At 36.3% G+C, this 15,709-nt stretch overlaps 1 protein-coding gene across 1 annotated transcript in view; it reads left to right on the plus strand.

Moving 5' to 3' along the window:
- OTOGL (otogelin like) overlaps positions 1-15,709 on the plus strand; it is a 90,745-nt gene that overhangs the window by 35,784 nt on the left and 39,252 nt on the right. Inside the window, exons 26-28 of the mRNA XM_042815876.1 lie at positions 11,749-11,909; positions 12,360-12,495; positions 14,132-14,251. Coding sequence (XP_042671810.1) covers positions 11,749-11,909; positions 12,360-12,495; positions 14,132-14,251 — 417 coding nt within the window. The remainder of the gene's footprint in view (positions 1-11,748; positions 11,910-12,359; positions 12,496-14,131; positions 14,252-15,709) is intronic.

Here is a 15,709-nt window from a genome sequence, read left to right on the forward strand (position 1 = left end):
TGGAGTGTATGTGTATAATCATATCAAACACAATGATTTCATAATTGAACAATGAAATCCTTCATTAAGATTGTCTGGCAGCTGCACGCTAATGTTCCTCAGAGCACACATTTACAGTACATTGCTAGCCTTTTTTTTGTTTAAAAATACCATTACTGACATTTAGAAATATATTCTATTACTAACAACGCTATTGTTTGTTATCATTGTTGCTATTATTAAGGTTAAGAGTCTGTTCTGATTTATAATAAGGTGTTTAGAAGAATATTCATTTTCTGTCAACCCTAAATGTCTAACTGTAAGAAAAAGAGTGGTTTCTTGACAAGAACTACTGCAAATAGTTTATTTCATGTACAGTTCTGAAGAGATTCACAGCTGTGAAGTAAAATAGATTGGCCCCAGATTTTTTTCTACAAGAACACATCACAGAAAACTCCTAGTATGTAGTATGTAATCTCAGAAAATAGTTCTTACTCTTGAAGACATTTGAACCTTGGTAAAAAGCCTTCTTCCTTTAATGCAAAAAATCCATTTATGCAAAAAGTTAGAGTTTACTTCACCTATAAAATCATCTTGCCTATATGGTTTAGCATTAAATGTGGAGGTTGGTGGCCCTGCATGTGGTAGGGGGGTTGGAGATTCATGATCCTTGAGGTCCCTTCCAACCCTGGCCATTCTGTGATTCTATGATTCTGTGATAAGGTAGAAAGTTGGACTGTCAATTATTAATTCTTATGCCATCAAACCTTAGTGTGAATATTTTCCTTTTACAATCAAATGTCACCTACTACTCTGCAGTATATGAAAACACCTATTTGGAAATAAAACCTGTGGATCATTTGGAGTCCAAGAATAAAATTGCCAGTCACATAATTAAGGCATGTAGAAGGAACACTGCAAGTAGTCCTTTCATCAGGTGAACATGGTAAACTAAGTGATGAGACAGCTGCCTGTGTAGATCTATTTTTCAGCTTTCAGAGATTTTTCCCTCATACTTAGCTAACATGAGAAAGTATGGCTTAATTTTTTTCATGATTTTTCAGTTCTCTTTAGTGTATGGAAAACTTGATGTGTATTGAAGGAATGTTGATAACAAATCAAGCATTGCATAAGTGTGTCTAGAAGAGATGATATATCTGTGGGCTCATTTTTGAATGTGAAATGTTCGAAAAAGTTTTAGGGGCAAATAAAAAAATTAGAAGATGGGACTGTGGGCAGATGCCCAGGAGCTTTGAAGGAACTAAAATACAGAATTGATGAACTATGTGATGTGTAATCCTGGAATCAGAGGAATGGAAGATGGGAGTATAACCAAATATTTTAAAAGAGCTTCTTGACTGAATTTGGCAGGAATAGACCAGTACATCTGATTTCCATATGAAGGAAATGGATTGAAGTTATTACAAAGATAATAACGTGATACTGGGGGAGAATTGAGTTCTTTTTGTTAAAAAATGTTACATGAGTTGAATCTTCTGAATTATTCGGTAAAGATAATAAGTAAATGGATAAGGATGATCAGGTCAATGTATGTGTATTTTCAGACTTAAAAACTTTTGGAGACAGTTTTTGACAAATATTTTTTAGAATCCAGGCTCTAAATTAAATCTGAGAAGTTAAAGGACAAGAATAATCTTTTTTTTTTTTTTTAAGAACTGAGAGAACTCAGAGACCTCCCATGGGGTTCTATGCTGAAAGCTCTGTTCAACATCTTCAGAAACCATTTTGAAAAGGTTTTGTGGAGACTGAGCTGAAAGAGTGCTGATAGTACAGAAGCAGTCTGAACAGCTGAAACAGAAGCAGACCACCAAAAATTTAGGAGTATTTTATAGCAGAAAACTACATGATGGAATGAAAAATGCAGATCAGTGCACATAGCAAAAAATTGTGATTATGCTGTCATGAAGATAGGTACTAAATTACCTATTAATATGTAGGGATTAAATTTTATGCGAGAAAAATACAAAAGGCAGATGTATTTGTCATCTTACTCAGTGGCAACCTGAGTGATAATCAAAGGTGCTATCCATACTCTGATTTCACATAGGCTTTTATTTGCGGGTATACAGTTACACCACAGTGATAGGACATATGTATGGGCAGTATTAACCACACACTGATGTGGTTAAAATGCACTACGTGTGCAGACATGATAGCATGAGCAAGTGCTCTTTTGACAGAGGAGAGGGTTCCCTGACTGTCTTTTCATAATCATCCTAAGCTGTATTTTGGCCATGTGCAGTGTTGTTTCATAAATAGCAGTGTCAGAGTAATATAACGAATCACCCTTGAGCTTCTCTTTATGCAGGAGTTATACTAGAGAGCCTTGTCTCCTATGACCTGTTATCCAAACAGACAAGCCAGATGAAAGGTGGGAAAGCATATGAAGTTGCAAAGTTTAAATGTCTTACCTAACACCCTGGCAGGCAGAGATGTCCAGGGAAGCCTTGTCTCCTAAACCATGCTACTTATCCTATAAACCAACATATCTACATTTCTTGCTTAAAAATAAACTTACGTATGTGCTGTACTCTTCAGGTTCCCTGCATGCAAGGTATTACAGTGCACCACAGATTTGATAGTTATTACTGCAAAATTCACTGATTTACTGGTAGTTTTCAGTACTGTTTTGAGTTTGATTTTTATGGATAACATGTAAAAGGCTCATCAAAAATTTGAAATTTAAACTGACATGATCATAATAATGTATGTGTATATGTATATATACATATATATATATAATATATATTGTATATATACATATATGCAAGACTGTAATAACTTTGTCCTTTTCCTTGTAGTCATTTTCCTATTTTTTTTTTCCTTTGGGAACTGGACCATTTCATCTCTGCTATCTTAATACTCTAAACAAAGATGTCATAGTAGTGCAACAATGGAAACTAAAACTACAATAAATTTATTGACATACTAATACTTTGACATAGAATTGAGTCCAAGAATTATCATTTGGATCCCATGTCCCTGGTGGCAGGATAAAACACCATTTGCATCCACCTCACCAGCATGCAGTTTCATTTGGCTGTTAGCCTCCCTGAAGGTGATACGTTTGAACAGCCCTTCAATTTGTCACTTTACTGCTCTTTACTAAAGAAGTCATCCTTACTATCTGTTATGCTTTCAATAATGAACTCTTGTGCTCCAGTGGGGGAAAAATCAAGTATTGATTTTCAGCCAATTATGAAACTTTAAACTTTGTTTTTAACACCAATATCACCTTTCAGATGTTTTTAAGGCAATAGTAGGTAAATGAAAAAGCCCGTTATAGCTATTTCAACAGATATGTATACATTACTCAGACACTGACCATGACTATTTAATTCAGCAATCACGAATATTAGGACAGTAATGTTTCATGACAAGATACAAAGGAGTTAGGAGTTACCTTACACACTGAGAAGTAAAGTTTATGTATGGGTGGGTGACATTCACAGAGAGTACATCAATATTTGCTTCTAACCTTTTAAAGCTTGCTTCAGTAATTTGAAAGGAGAAAAAAAACAAGCAACAAGAATACCTCGGAAAACCATCTAGTTTTTCTTTTATCAGTGTAGATCATGTAAACTCTTAGTTTTATCCAGAGAGTATTGATGAAATCATGCCAGCCAATTTCCTGATTAAAAATATTTAAATACCCTGATTTCTTCCATTTTACCGCTTGTCTTCTGTCTTCAGTGATACTGCATTCTTTCCCAAACAAAGTGATACTTTCTAGCAAACTTCTAATTAGTGTTCTGTATACTTGTAGTATATTTCTTCTACTTGCCTGTTGCATAGAACTTCTGCTTTTACAGTAAGATTACTATCTATTATGTATGTTGGCCTTCTTTCTACCTTTCTTTCTACCCTACTGGTGGTTTCCAGTCATGCAGTTCAATATGTTATTTACTGAGGTGTATACAGTCAATACGTTCGCACTTCAGAGCCCCTCAGATTTGTTCTCTTTCAAGAAATAGAATTATATTTTCTCTGATTTGACTTCAAAGAATAGTTTAGAGGGACTGTGTTCTTCACCATATTAAAGCTACTTTTTAAATCTTTTTGTTGCAACCATGAAGACTCTTCTAAAGACAAAGCTGCCACTAGTTTTAATGTGTTGAAGGACCATGAAAGTAACACCAGACATTGTTGAAATAATTGACTAGTTATGCCAATTAGAAGGGTCAAGAGACACCACATGGGAGCCCATTTGTTGAGAAAGAGGTTTATTTAACCCAACATGATCTAAGCCAGTATCACAGTTTCCCAAATTATTATCCTACTGCTGAGCAATCCCATGTGTTAGATAGCTAGTTGCCCTGAAGAATACAGTAAGGGAGCTCTTTTCTTGCATATGCTTTATTTTGTAACTTGACACAATTTTGAAGCTCCTAGTTTTTGCTCTTTTTGTTCAAATGCTTAATTTGATTGATGCGCTGATTATATTTCACCTGTTAATTGCTGATGTATTTAACTGGATTGCTAAATTCATTAAAGGATGGTTGTGTGTAAGGTGCAGCAACCCTGCACAAAGCAACAATTCTTCAGTTATTTGACACGTCTGAAGAGGTAGAAGTAGCCTATATCTCACTTATCTTTTTATAATATTTAATTAATTTATTTTTGCTCGACATTTTTCATCATCATTCGTTCCAGGACTGTAGATCCATGCATGCTTGTCAGGTAATTTATAGCAACATTAACTGTATAGAAATAACGATGCATTTCTAGACATTGATTTGTGTGCAAATCAATGTCCAAAACAGGGAGGCTGCTTTTCAGGGAAAATATTATTTACTGTGAATAGTTTGCCTAGTTGCTAAAACACCAGCTTTTTGCTTTCTATCAACCCCATTATTTTAGAGGAAATCATTCTGGATGTCCCCTATTTTCAGTGTCTCTGGAAGTCCAGCAAGGGTCAGAATCAAGATCCCTGTAGAATACAACTCTTCGATCCTAGTCTTCAATTGGGCAGCTCAGATAACATTGGCTTGTACCTGTTTTTCTATTTGTTCTATCCCATCTGTGAGCAGAAGATTTAATTACAGTTGGCAATGGATTTATGCTCTGCTTCCATTTTCTCTAGATCAGTGATTTCGGACTCAATTACCTCTACATGCCTTTCTGTCTGCACTACCTGATTCTTCAGACCATTAAATTATGCAGTGAATGAATCACTTTTATCCTCCAACAAAGGAAAGATTTCTTTCAGTTTGTGCAGATTAGCATGGAAGGTTTCCAAGAAAGGCTTGGGGGAAGTTTCTTGCCACAAGGCTGGAAATTTGGAGGAGCATGCTTTGCCTCAGACATTAAATCTTCTTTCTAAGGATCTTGCCATGTAGTAACCACTCAGTTTGAAGAAAGTGACCTTTTCACCTCAGAGTTTTGCTAATGGGCTAATGTTCAGCATCCATCAGTCCTTTGCCCATGCTGATTCTAAAATATAATCTGATGACTGTAGGAAAAGCCAGATCACCATAAGAATGGCTGCCTCAGTTAGGTCCCCTATATTGGGTAAAGTTTTGCAAATGGTTGATGCCCACATCCTACTGATAAAGCAGTAAAAGGTGAAGAAAAAGTAGCATCTTGCAGCTGTATCAGGAAGTTGTATAATATGTTGTCAGCAAAGAAATGAAAGAGGGTGCTCAGGCAAGTCACACATAGGGGCTGCTTAGCACTTCATGGCCTCTCACTCTGGAAGCTGGATGGGCATTAAAGTTACTCTGGTTTAATTTAGGATATGAGTATTTTTGTTTCTGAATGCATGGAAACTAAACTTCAGCCTAGAGCAGTACAGATAAACACATTTAATGTTCATTAAATCTAAAAAAAAAAAAAAAAAATTTTTTTTTTTTTTTTTTGCAAGTTCCAGATTTTGTGTCCAGACCTTCATTTGTTGGACAAACTTATCACCATTGTGTCCTATCCTTTTTTTTTCCTTTTTTTTTTTCTCTATTCTGTTATGCTTTATCAGTACAAATGAACAGCAATACAATGTTTTTCTTTATCATGCAGTATATATCAGTACAATACAAACAAGTTCCATAGTAGTAATTATTTAGATATTTTAAAATGACATCAACTGCGCTGCTGATTTCTATAAGAACAGCTTGTGTTTCAGAATGTGTCACTTAGAAAGAAATACTTGAATGTTCCCAAAACCTTAATCTTCAGGATATCTCATTTTTAATTAGGAAAGGATTGCAGTGATGTGACCTGTGCAGAAGCCAAATCTGATACACAAGCAGGCAAAACTAAATAAGTAAAGCAAAAGAAAATCTGTTTAAAGGATCTCTTCTCTTAAAATATATTAAAAAAAAAATGAAAACCCAAGCCTGCCACAGCTATCTCTACTTAATTTCACCAAAATTGCAAAACTGTAAAAATGCTGACTAGAAAAGAATGGTATGAAGTTCATCAAGAATAATATTCCCTGTTACATACTGCACATTTTTAGGTGTAGATTTATGATATTTATCTGAATTTAAAAAGTATTATTGATAAAACTCCGGAAGACGCCGTAAAATTAATACAAAATATCACTGCAATGTAGAAAACCTGATATGATGATTTATCTTTCCTATTGCTTGTATAAATATACACATACTTGCAATGGATCTTTCTCAAGAGTCCTTGAGAGTTTGTTCTATCTGGATTTTATCATTTTGGGAAGTCACTTTTAAAGAAAAAGGAAAGCTTTAGCAAACATCTGTAAGTAGTCTGAGAATGAGTCAGTAGCTGGGATAATCTCCTGAATTTTTTCAGTGATTCTATTCAGTTGGTCTCTTCCATCTTTACTCAATTGTACTGCAGCAGTAGGAATGTATCATGTCCCATAGGCTTATTGCAAGTTTCGTTGTCATATTTTAACTGCAAATGATAACATGATCTGACACAGATATTGAGAAAATGAAATATTTTGTGTGCATGTGCATGAGCAACTTAGCTCTTAGATTCTTAGTTCCAAATTTTTCTTGCCTTGAAATATTTGTATAGAAATACAGAACATCTGGAGAAAAAAAAGGTAATATTACTCCTTTTCTTTTTCCTGTGAGAGCATCACTTACTATCCTTCCCATTATGTTGCATCTCAACACTTATGTGGACTTCCTCCTAAACTGAGACAGCATGTATCAGTGCCATCTGCTGACTTTGGACAGTATTGCTCCAAAGTTTGAAAATCTACGGGGAAAACTGATGACACAGATTTGAACAGGCTGCAAAACGAGGGATTAAATAAAGTTATACATAATGTATCTGTATTGTTTTGAAATGACACAGGAGAAATTATCATAGGAGCGAAAAGAAAGAAGCCTTCCAATCAGAAGTGCTTCTTGGTGTAAACTGTGACTGTGTTTGGAGTAATTAATGTTTTCACCGATTATCTGGAGATGAACCGCCCTATAAAATGGCACAAGGAACTAGTGGAGAAAGATCATGTAGGGTGCCAAGTCATTTGCCTGCTCTCCAAAAACACTTTAGTATCTGTACTTAAGTGCTCACTAAAATTAGCCTATGATGCTAATATACTTCTCCTTGCCTCGAGCTTGCTGAAGTAATGGTTTCAAATGTTATGTTACTTCGAAGAAACTCTGATTGCAGTGAAAAACCACCAAACTAATTCTAAAGTTTCCAAAAGCTTGTCTGAGTTACGTTAATAGTGCTTCTCTTAAAATATGCAGGAAGAAGAAAGAAAATTCTACTTTTTGAATTAATGTCTATTTTTACATTATATTTCAATCTTATTGCGTATGTTTGTTTAAGTGACTACATATACAAACTTCTAATGGATTATGAAAACAAAAGGAAAACAGGGCTGATCTGTATCTGTCTCTGTCCAGTTCTCTGATGTCCCTAGATTTTGTGGACACCTAGTTTGCAAGTTAGCATACGGAAGGAAACAAAACACACAGAAAAAAAGGGGAAATCAGGTTATCAATAATGGAATTAGAGAGATTTTAATGAAAATTTCTAAGAAAATAAACACAGCCACCTATAAGCTGTCTTTTCCCAGGCTGCACTGTGGGACTGTGTCAGAGTGGTGCACAGTTTTGTTATTGGTTGATATAAATTTCTAATGGGATATTGAAATAGAAAGTTTCTATCAAAAATAAGCCCTACCATTCCCAAGTGCTACTTAAAAAAAAGATAGAAGTACTGTGCCTTTTTGTACAGGAAGGAATATGGAAAAAAAGTGCAGTGAAGTCTAGAAAAAGAATGTTCTGAGAAGCAGGACTGACAATGAGCCCTTGACTGACTGCCCAGATCTGTGACTCTGTCTTCCTTGTTGCTTGGCAACTCTATGTTATCACAAAGAAACTGATATTAAGTTGGAACAGGCTGGATATGGTAATTTACGTGGGAAGATACTCTTGCAGTGGGAAAACCATTTTATTTCTAGTTTCTGTCAGCGTAAGTAGGTTTCACATGATGAACTGTAGTACATCCCCTTTCGGGTGCATTTTACCTAAAAAGGTAAAGAACAACTCTGCCCTGGAAAGAGACTGTGAAAAAAAAAATAATTTAAAAACTACAAAAAGAAAAAGAAAAAAGGGGAAAAAAAAAATAGAAGAAAGAAAGATAGAAAGAAAAGCAACAATGCCCCCTAGCACCTTGCTATTTATTAGGCATGCTCCTAGTATCTACTTGGACATTCTTCCAACAGTAGTGACAAAGGCTGGTCTGCACAGCTATGTGGTTCCACATGCAGTTTACAGTTTAGAGAGATGGAACTTAATTTGAAGACCATCATAGAAATGGAGTAATTTGAATTTCGTTGGTACTGCACGATTGGGAAAAGAACCCCTTTTGTTAAATTGAGATGAATGGAGAGTATGGCAAGGGTCTGTATATAAAGCATATCTTATCTTGAAAGCACTGAGCCACAAGAGAAACATAATACATAAATATGTTTTTATATTTAGGCTTAGGTCTAAGATCTAAAGGGAAAGAGAGAATATACAGAATATGCACTATTTGATGAAACTGCTTTGTTTCTTAAATGTTTGTTTTACTTGTAGTTCTACTAAACAACATCACACTGCATTCCCATCTCTATATTTCCATCCTGTTCCATTTCCAGTAATTTAACACCAACGTGCAGTTCTACAAGTAAGGAAGTACTTCACATGTCTTCAGGACTCCCTGTTCTGGCTTTGGTCAGCAAAACATTCCCTGTCTCCAGCCTTCTCTCTGCTGCAGAGTTAACTTGAAATATAACTCAACTTTTACCCTTGGCTCAAATCCCAACAATACACAAAAACTTTGTGCCTCGAGTGTGTTGATGCTGTTCAGCCAAAGGGATTGGCCTGGACTGTCAGAAGGCACAGGCAGCAGTTTCAATTAGCAAAGCTAATACAGCTACCCAGTGCTGCTCCAAAGACTTGTCTTCATTGCCAAAAAAGGTGTATTTTTACTGAGGGATAATTAGCCTGAATTAGCTGTCCTTATTTAAAATAAAGCCCTCCATCTCTTTTCTTACAGTGAAGTCATTGCTTCCCTATTAACACAGAGGATCCTCTTTTAATGAGGCTAAGATAACAGAGAAGGAATTAACTTTGCAATGAAAACAGCCCGTGATGTTCCAGGCATCAGTTAGACCCACAGACTGCAAGCTAAGCCCCTTTCTGAACTCACTCATGGCAGGGAAGTATCTTCCTTGCTCACTTTTCACTTGGCCAGCATAGGATGGATCAGCTTGCATTCTATCTACCAAACTAATGAGTTTGTCTCCTTTTTAATTTACCACATCACCTTCAATAAATCAAAAAATGCTTTGGGCTGTTATCTGACTCGGAGACGAGTAATTACTGGATTGACTCCAGCAGCAAGCGTGGCTTAGTTAAAACGCGGTGTATTTCCCAAAATGGTAGTGACCAATTTTATTCTGAGTGCAGCCTAAAAAAATTTTATAACAGGAGAGGTGAACTTCACTCTTCCCTAAAGAAAGCACTCTTCCACTGCTTTTAAACTGAGGTTCACTGCTAAATGATGAAGAGCTGTCTTATAGCCCCTTACCACTGGCATCTCATCCTTACCTAACCCGTCTTAACTGCTGTGTTGCTAACACACACAACCCACCTGCTTCTTAAACCCAGGTGTTGTGGTAACATAAAGCTTGCTAGCAGTCTCCTGTACCTTATGCTCATTGCATGAGTTTGTAGAGTCTCCGGTATGCCACCCAGCAGTACCCTCTGGCTTGTGAACCATGCCAGACTCAGGGCTGCAAAATTGTAGCACCTCAGCATGGCACCAAAAATTCCTCTACACTTTGGTTTTGTCTTTTTTTTTTTTTCAGATTTTTTTTTTTTTTTCAATTTGGAAGTGTTCTTTAAAACAGCCTTGTCACCTTAGCTTTTATTGGAAAAAGAAAAAAAAAAAAAGAAAAAAAAAGAAAAAAAGGCTGCCTCCTGCAGCAGGAATATGTTCAGTATTTCCCACTGGTGAGAAACAATTGCTGATATGTTTTTTCATTCTTGAACTCTGATAAGCACAGAAGGAATAAGTAGTTAGGGGTGTGCTCCCTGTGTCTTACAGGGATGCATTGAAGCTCTGGGGAGAGGTGCTGAGGGAGCAAACTAGGGCAGCAATCCCTCCTGTTGTGGCTTAGCGGAGCTCTCCAAGAGCACTGCTTGGAGCCAGGAGGAGGTCCCAACACTGGCTAGCTGTTGAGAGCCAACGTTTTCACTTTGTCCACTGTTCCCATTAGCATCTGCAATTAGTTCTAGCTAGTCATGTTCTCAGAGAGGGCTTAAGGAAGGGTGGGAGTAAAAAGAGAAGTTTAAACATCGTTCTGTTTTTAGAACTACCCAAGTGTCTCCTATGGGACTGAATGACTCAGAGTTCATACACAGAGCTTGCCACCTCCAGGATTTTTATTTCATATCTGTCACAGGTCTGTAATGACTGTAGGACTGAATGTGATTGAAAATTAAACTGTTTTCAGAAGCATTGTTACTGACATATTAATGTTATGAAGATAGCTCTCTCATGTCTTGTGCATAGTTACTGCATCTTGTTGATTTGCAAGTGTTGATACAGAAGTAAAATAAAGGAAGTAAAAAAAAAAGCCAACAGATACAGGCTTGGGAGTGCATGGCTTATATTTGAATGTGAGATACCAGCCCTCTGGTAAACTAAAACACAACAGAATAGATGATACTTCTAGATGTTAAAAAACTAAACAATTATTAAAAAACCCACTCACAAACAAATTATCAGCAGAAACCTTTCCCTGCTTCAATGAGCATGACTCATGGGTTTCTGAATTTTGATGGATGGTTGTAAAAAAAAATAGTTTTATCTACTACTGACAGATGGAAGGTTTCTTGGCTTCAGAAATATGAACTGCTGGATCTCAAGTACCTTGGTCCAAAAATAAAACTCTTTTAATAACATGTCTCAATTTTGACAACCATACTGTGCAGTAAGTCTTGGATTCTACATATAAGCATGTTTTAAAAGACTAAACCAGACCTTTATTTTAGGGCTAGATCAATCCTGTCAGTTTGTTAAGTCCTTAGAACAGGATCTCAGTATTAAATGCAATGGTTCTTTCTGTTAACTCCAAATCTGAGTTTGTTGAGGGTACAGCTTAGAATTTAAAACACAGTTCCTTTATTTTTCTTGAATTTAATTTGGAAGACGTGAAAACATTAAGTTGTTTTTTGATGATGAGGCTTGAATAAATATACAGGAACAAAGCACAGTTGAATCTGTAAGTGAAATGATGATTTCTTCTTCATGTTGCAGAGCACAGACAACTCAAATATATCTGTAATTGCTCAGAACAAAAAGTGCTTTGATAATGATATTGTTTGCTCGAAGAATATTTTCATTGCTGTTGGAGACTCTGAGATTTATTTTAGTGAACTTTCTGAGAAGCAGGTTAGTTATTTTCTTTCTTTTTTTGGGTAGCCTTTCAAGACAACTATTCTGAAGTTATGACTGTAAAGGAACATATTTTTGGAAAATATCTCCCAGTCTGGGTTGATGCAGTATAAGTGTCTAGGCTTGGATAAAGCATCAGCTCCCAGAAAAAATACTGTTTTTTCAGTTTTCTTCAAGTTCTTTTTTTCATACAAAGAAGACTGATCTAAAACCTCAAGGAGTCAAACCATGCTGAGATTTATTTTGCACCATTTGGTTTTGAAAGTTAAACCAAAGTACATAATGAAAGCAAACCTGAATGATCCAAAACACAGGATATCAAAGTATTAAACAACATTTCTAGTAATAGTATTGATTCAGCTATATAGTGCAGATAAAGTATGCTTTTGTATACACTTTACATTACTAATTGGCTGTGGTGGAATTATGTTATTAGATCTTAATGATATCCATTTTTGTCAGAGTACCTTGAGGGGACAGGAAAACAAATCTAACTATCAGCTTTGGATGGCTGGATATTATACTGTGATACACTTTCCAGAACAGGATATTACAATTCTGTGGGATAAGAAGACCATGATGCATGTTACAGTTGGACCTCAATGGAAGGTGAGCCAAAATAAAAATTAGGGATTTTATGTAGTTCTCAATGTTGTTAATGTTGTACCTTCACGAATCGCTGTGATTACCTTTTCTTCTTGACTTGCCTTCCTAGTGATATAGCAGTTTAACAGCTTTTAGTGTTTTCCAGGTAAAATATGACTGAGGATGTGATTTAATGACTGGAGCCCTGAAAAGAAAGGGGTGGTTTCTACGTGCATGTTTACTCTGTTGCTCCACACATTGTAACCTTGAAGATGTACAGTGATTCAATTCTGACTCAAAGTTAATTTAGGAGACGGAAAAGAGGATTAGATTTGAGTTACCTCACATGTTTTCCCAATTTCTGAGAACAGTGGAAATGAATCTGCAGTAAATACATAGATCTCAATGAAGAAGAGGGCTCATTTATAGCACAGGTTGTGTTAGGCTAATGGTGGAACTGAACCCTGGAACTGAACTGAGTTGCAGAGGAGGCTGCTGAGATGAACGGATGGTGTTGTATCTTGAGTATAAATTTAAGAAAATGAGTTACAAGAAAGGATCTAGACAAGAACTGACATTTAAACCACGTAAGTATACTGTGACAGGGTTAAGGGCATGATGCAGGGAAGAACATGAGGCTCTTTCTCTTCGCAGTTGCTCTTTATTCATTTTCTACATCAACATCTTCCTTGGTGCTTCTGTGACTCAATCTCTGGGTCCTGATGTAGTAACTTTATAAGCAAATTCAGTAATTGCATCCCTGCTCCACATCGGAAGTGATTCTATGTATTGTGAGGAAGCGCTTTTCTGTAAAAGAAAAGAAAATGAAAGGGCTTCATGCTAGAAAAAAAATATCAGGTATTTTGGAATCTAAGACAAAGTTTCAGTAACCATTTAATCTCTTTTTAAAGCAACACTGTTGTAGGCTTTTGTCTCTATGGGCAGAAAATACTTCACGTATTTGCTGATTTATCAGCCATCAATAAAGAAAAAATATATTTATTATTCTGTTTTACAGAATAATAAGCAAGGGGCTCAGGTCTAAAAATTGTATATGTGGGCACAGATACCTCAGTCTCTTTCTACTTTCTGTAGCTGTTTTTTCTGTAGGCTCTAGGTTAGCAAGACACAGTCTGCAGCAGTCCTTATAGAAACAACTCATTAGGCTGAGCCACAAAACCCTAAAAAACCAACTCTGTATTTTATTGTATGTATAACATTTTGTTTATGTATCTATGTGTGTATGTATGCATGTATATTTTTTTCATCAGCAGCACACTTGCTCCAACACAGGAGTATTACAACTGTCTCTTTCATAACTGCTGCTGTTATGAATGTTCTTGCTATTGTGATCTAAAAAAGAGGCAGCAAGTTTCAATCACAACAACTAGCCAAGCTTCACAATTACAAGGTAATTCACCTGAACTTTTGAATTCCAGATTGGACACAGTACTAAGCTTTCGGAAGTAGAAGAAAAAAGGCAAACAAATAACAATTAAAAGTGATTTGTAATTGGTTACTGTAAGTATAGCAGAATGTCAGATATTTTCCAAGTGTAAGTCAGTTGCACTCACCTTTTTCATCTTAAGAATATTATAATCCAAACTGATTATTATTGACTATTAGGATATGTAAAAAATACATCCTTTTTCTTTTTTAGGGTAAATTGGCAGGTTTGTGTGGAAATTTTGACAAATACACTTCAAACGACCTGACTACTTCAAACAACATGGAGGTGAGGAATGCACAGGTATTTGGAGACAGCTGGGTGTTAGGACAGGTAAGCCCCATGTCCAGTAAAAATTTAGAATAAAAAGTTGCTAATTTTAATTTATAAATGAATACAGTATGAGTGTATGAAACAGGGATTTTCTAAATTCAGAGTCATGATACATTTTTGAACTTTTATGTCTGTAGAGTCTTATACTGGTAACAAACATACTGAATTTAAATGAAACCATCCAAGATTTTCAGGTAAAAATACACTGATCCCTAAATAAAATATTTATTATAGCTGTCTGGATTTCAATTTTCTACAGGTTTCATAGAATCATAGAATATCCTCAGTTAGAAGGAACCCACAAGAATCACCAAGTCCAGCCCTTGACTCCATGCACAACCACCCCAAATTCAGTTTGTTTTCAAAATTTAGAATCAGTCCAGCTTTAAAAACACTTATCATTTTTCTGATGTTGGAAGCGTAGGGATATGGAAAGTAAACAGGATCTGAACACTGAAGAGAAAAAGGTGGTCATCAGCCCCCTCATGCTGCCTGCTTACGTACAAGCACATGAGGGATTTTCTGCGCAGTGCACAGTTAAAATTCATCTTTTAATTCATCTTAAAATTTAATCTGTTCTCTCCCTTACTCAGAGCAGGAAATTGAACCAATATCTCACCTCATGAAAGAATATGATATCAATTCTGCTTTGGAAGAAAGCCCTTGAGGTTTATCTCCCTCAATCTCCCCTTTTGGATCTGTTCTACACTTCATAAAATGTTTAAGTTTTGTGAGCAAGTAAGGGAAATATGTTTGTGGTTCTGCCGCTCATCTAGAAGGTGGTACATAAAGTGCATAAATACTTTATATGAAGTGTAATAGTATCAACAAAAGAGAACAAAAGCAATACTCTCTTGAATTCTCTGTAGGATCGTAGGAGGACTGGGTTTGGCTTCAAAGGGACAGAAGGAGTTTGTGCTCTCCTATCACTTAATGAAGCACTGGAACTGTTGTCTCTGTTGACAGGGTTTGAGGAAGGGTCCCAGAGACGAGCTCTGTTCATACTCTTCCGCTTAAAAAGCATGCTTGTAGAACCAAGTATAACAGGAATGCTTTTGATTTTATTCCATGAAAATCTTGAAGTTCTCTTTTTGCTTTTAATCCCACAATGTATTGTTTTAATTTTTCAGGTCAGTGGCTTCTATGGTCTTAAACCATAAAAAGATGTTAGGGCACTTTACAGATAGGACCTCTGGCCCTCGAAGAGATGTATCCTGGTCATCTTTTCTGCATTATAAACACTGGAAAAGCATAATTGGTAGCTGGAGGCCTAGAACCCAATTCCGCTGCTGGGAAATGCGCTAGCATTTGCACAGTGAGAAGTGGGATGATTGCAGGGTTTCTTGTTGTCAGGAGCACATCCCCACACAGCATCATCAGAGTACCCCAATACTGTGAGTGGGTCTGTCACTGCTGTCTCCTGAGCTCCTCTGTTGTAGCAAGAGAGTATGCTTTCAG

This window comes from Centrocercus urophasianus, unplaced genomic scaffold, assembly GCF_019232065.1.
Source record: "Centrocercus urophasianus isolate 14NV4802_14NV808 unplaced genomic scaffold, USGS_Curo_1.0 seq_15, whole genome shotgun sequence".
In the NCBI taxonomy this organism is placed as follows: Eukaryota; Metazoa; Chordata; class Aves; order Galliformes; family Phasianidae; genus Centrocercus; species Centrocercus urophasianus.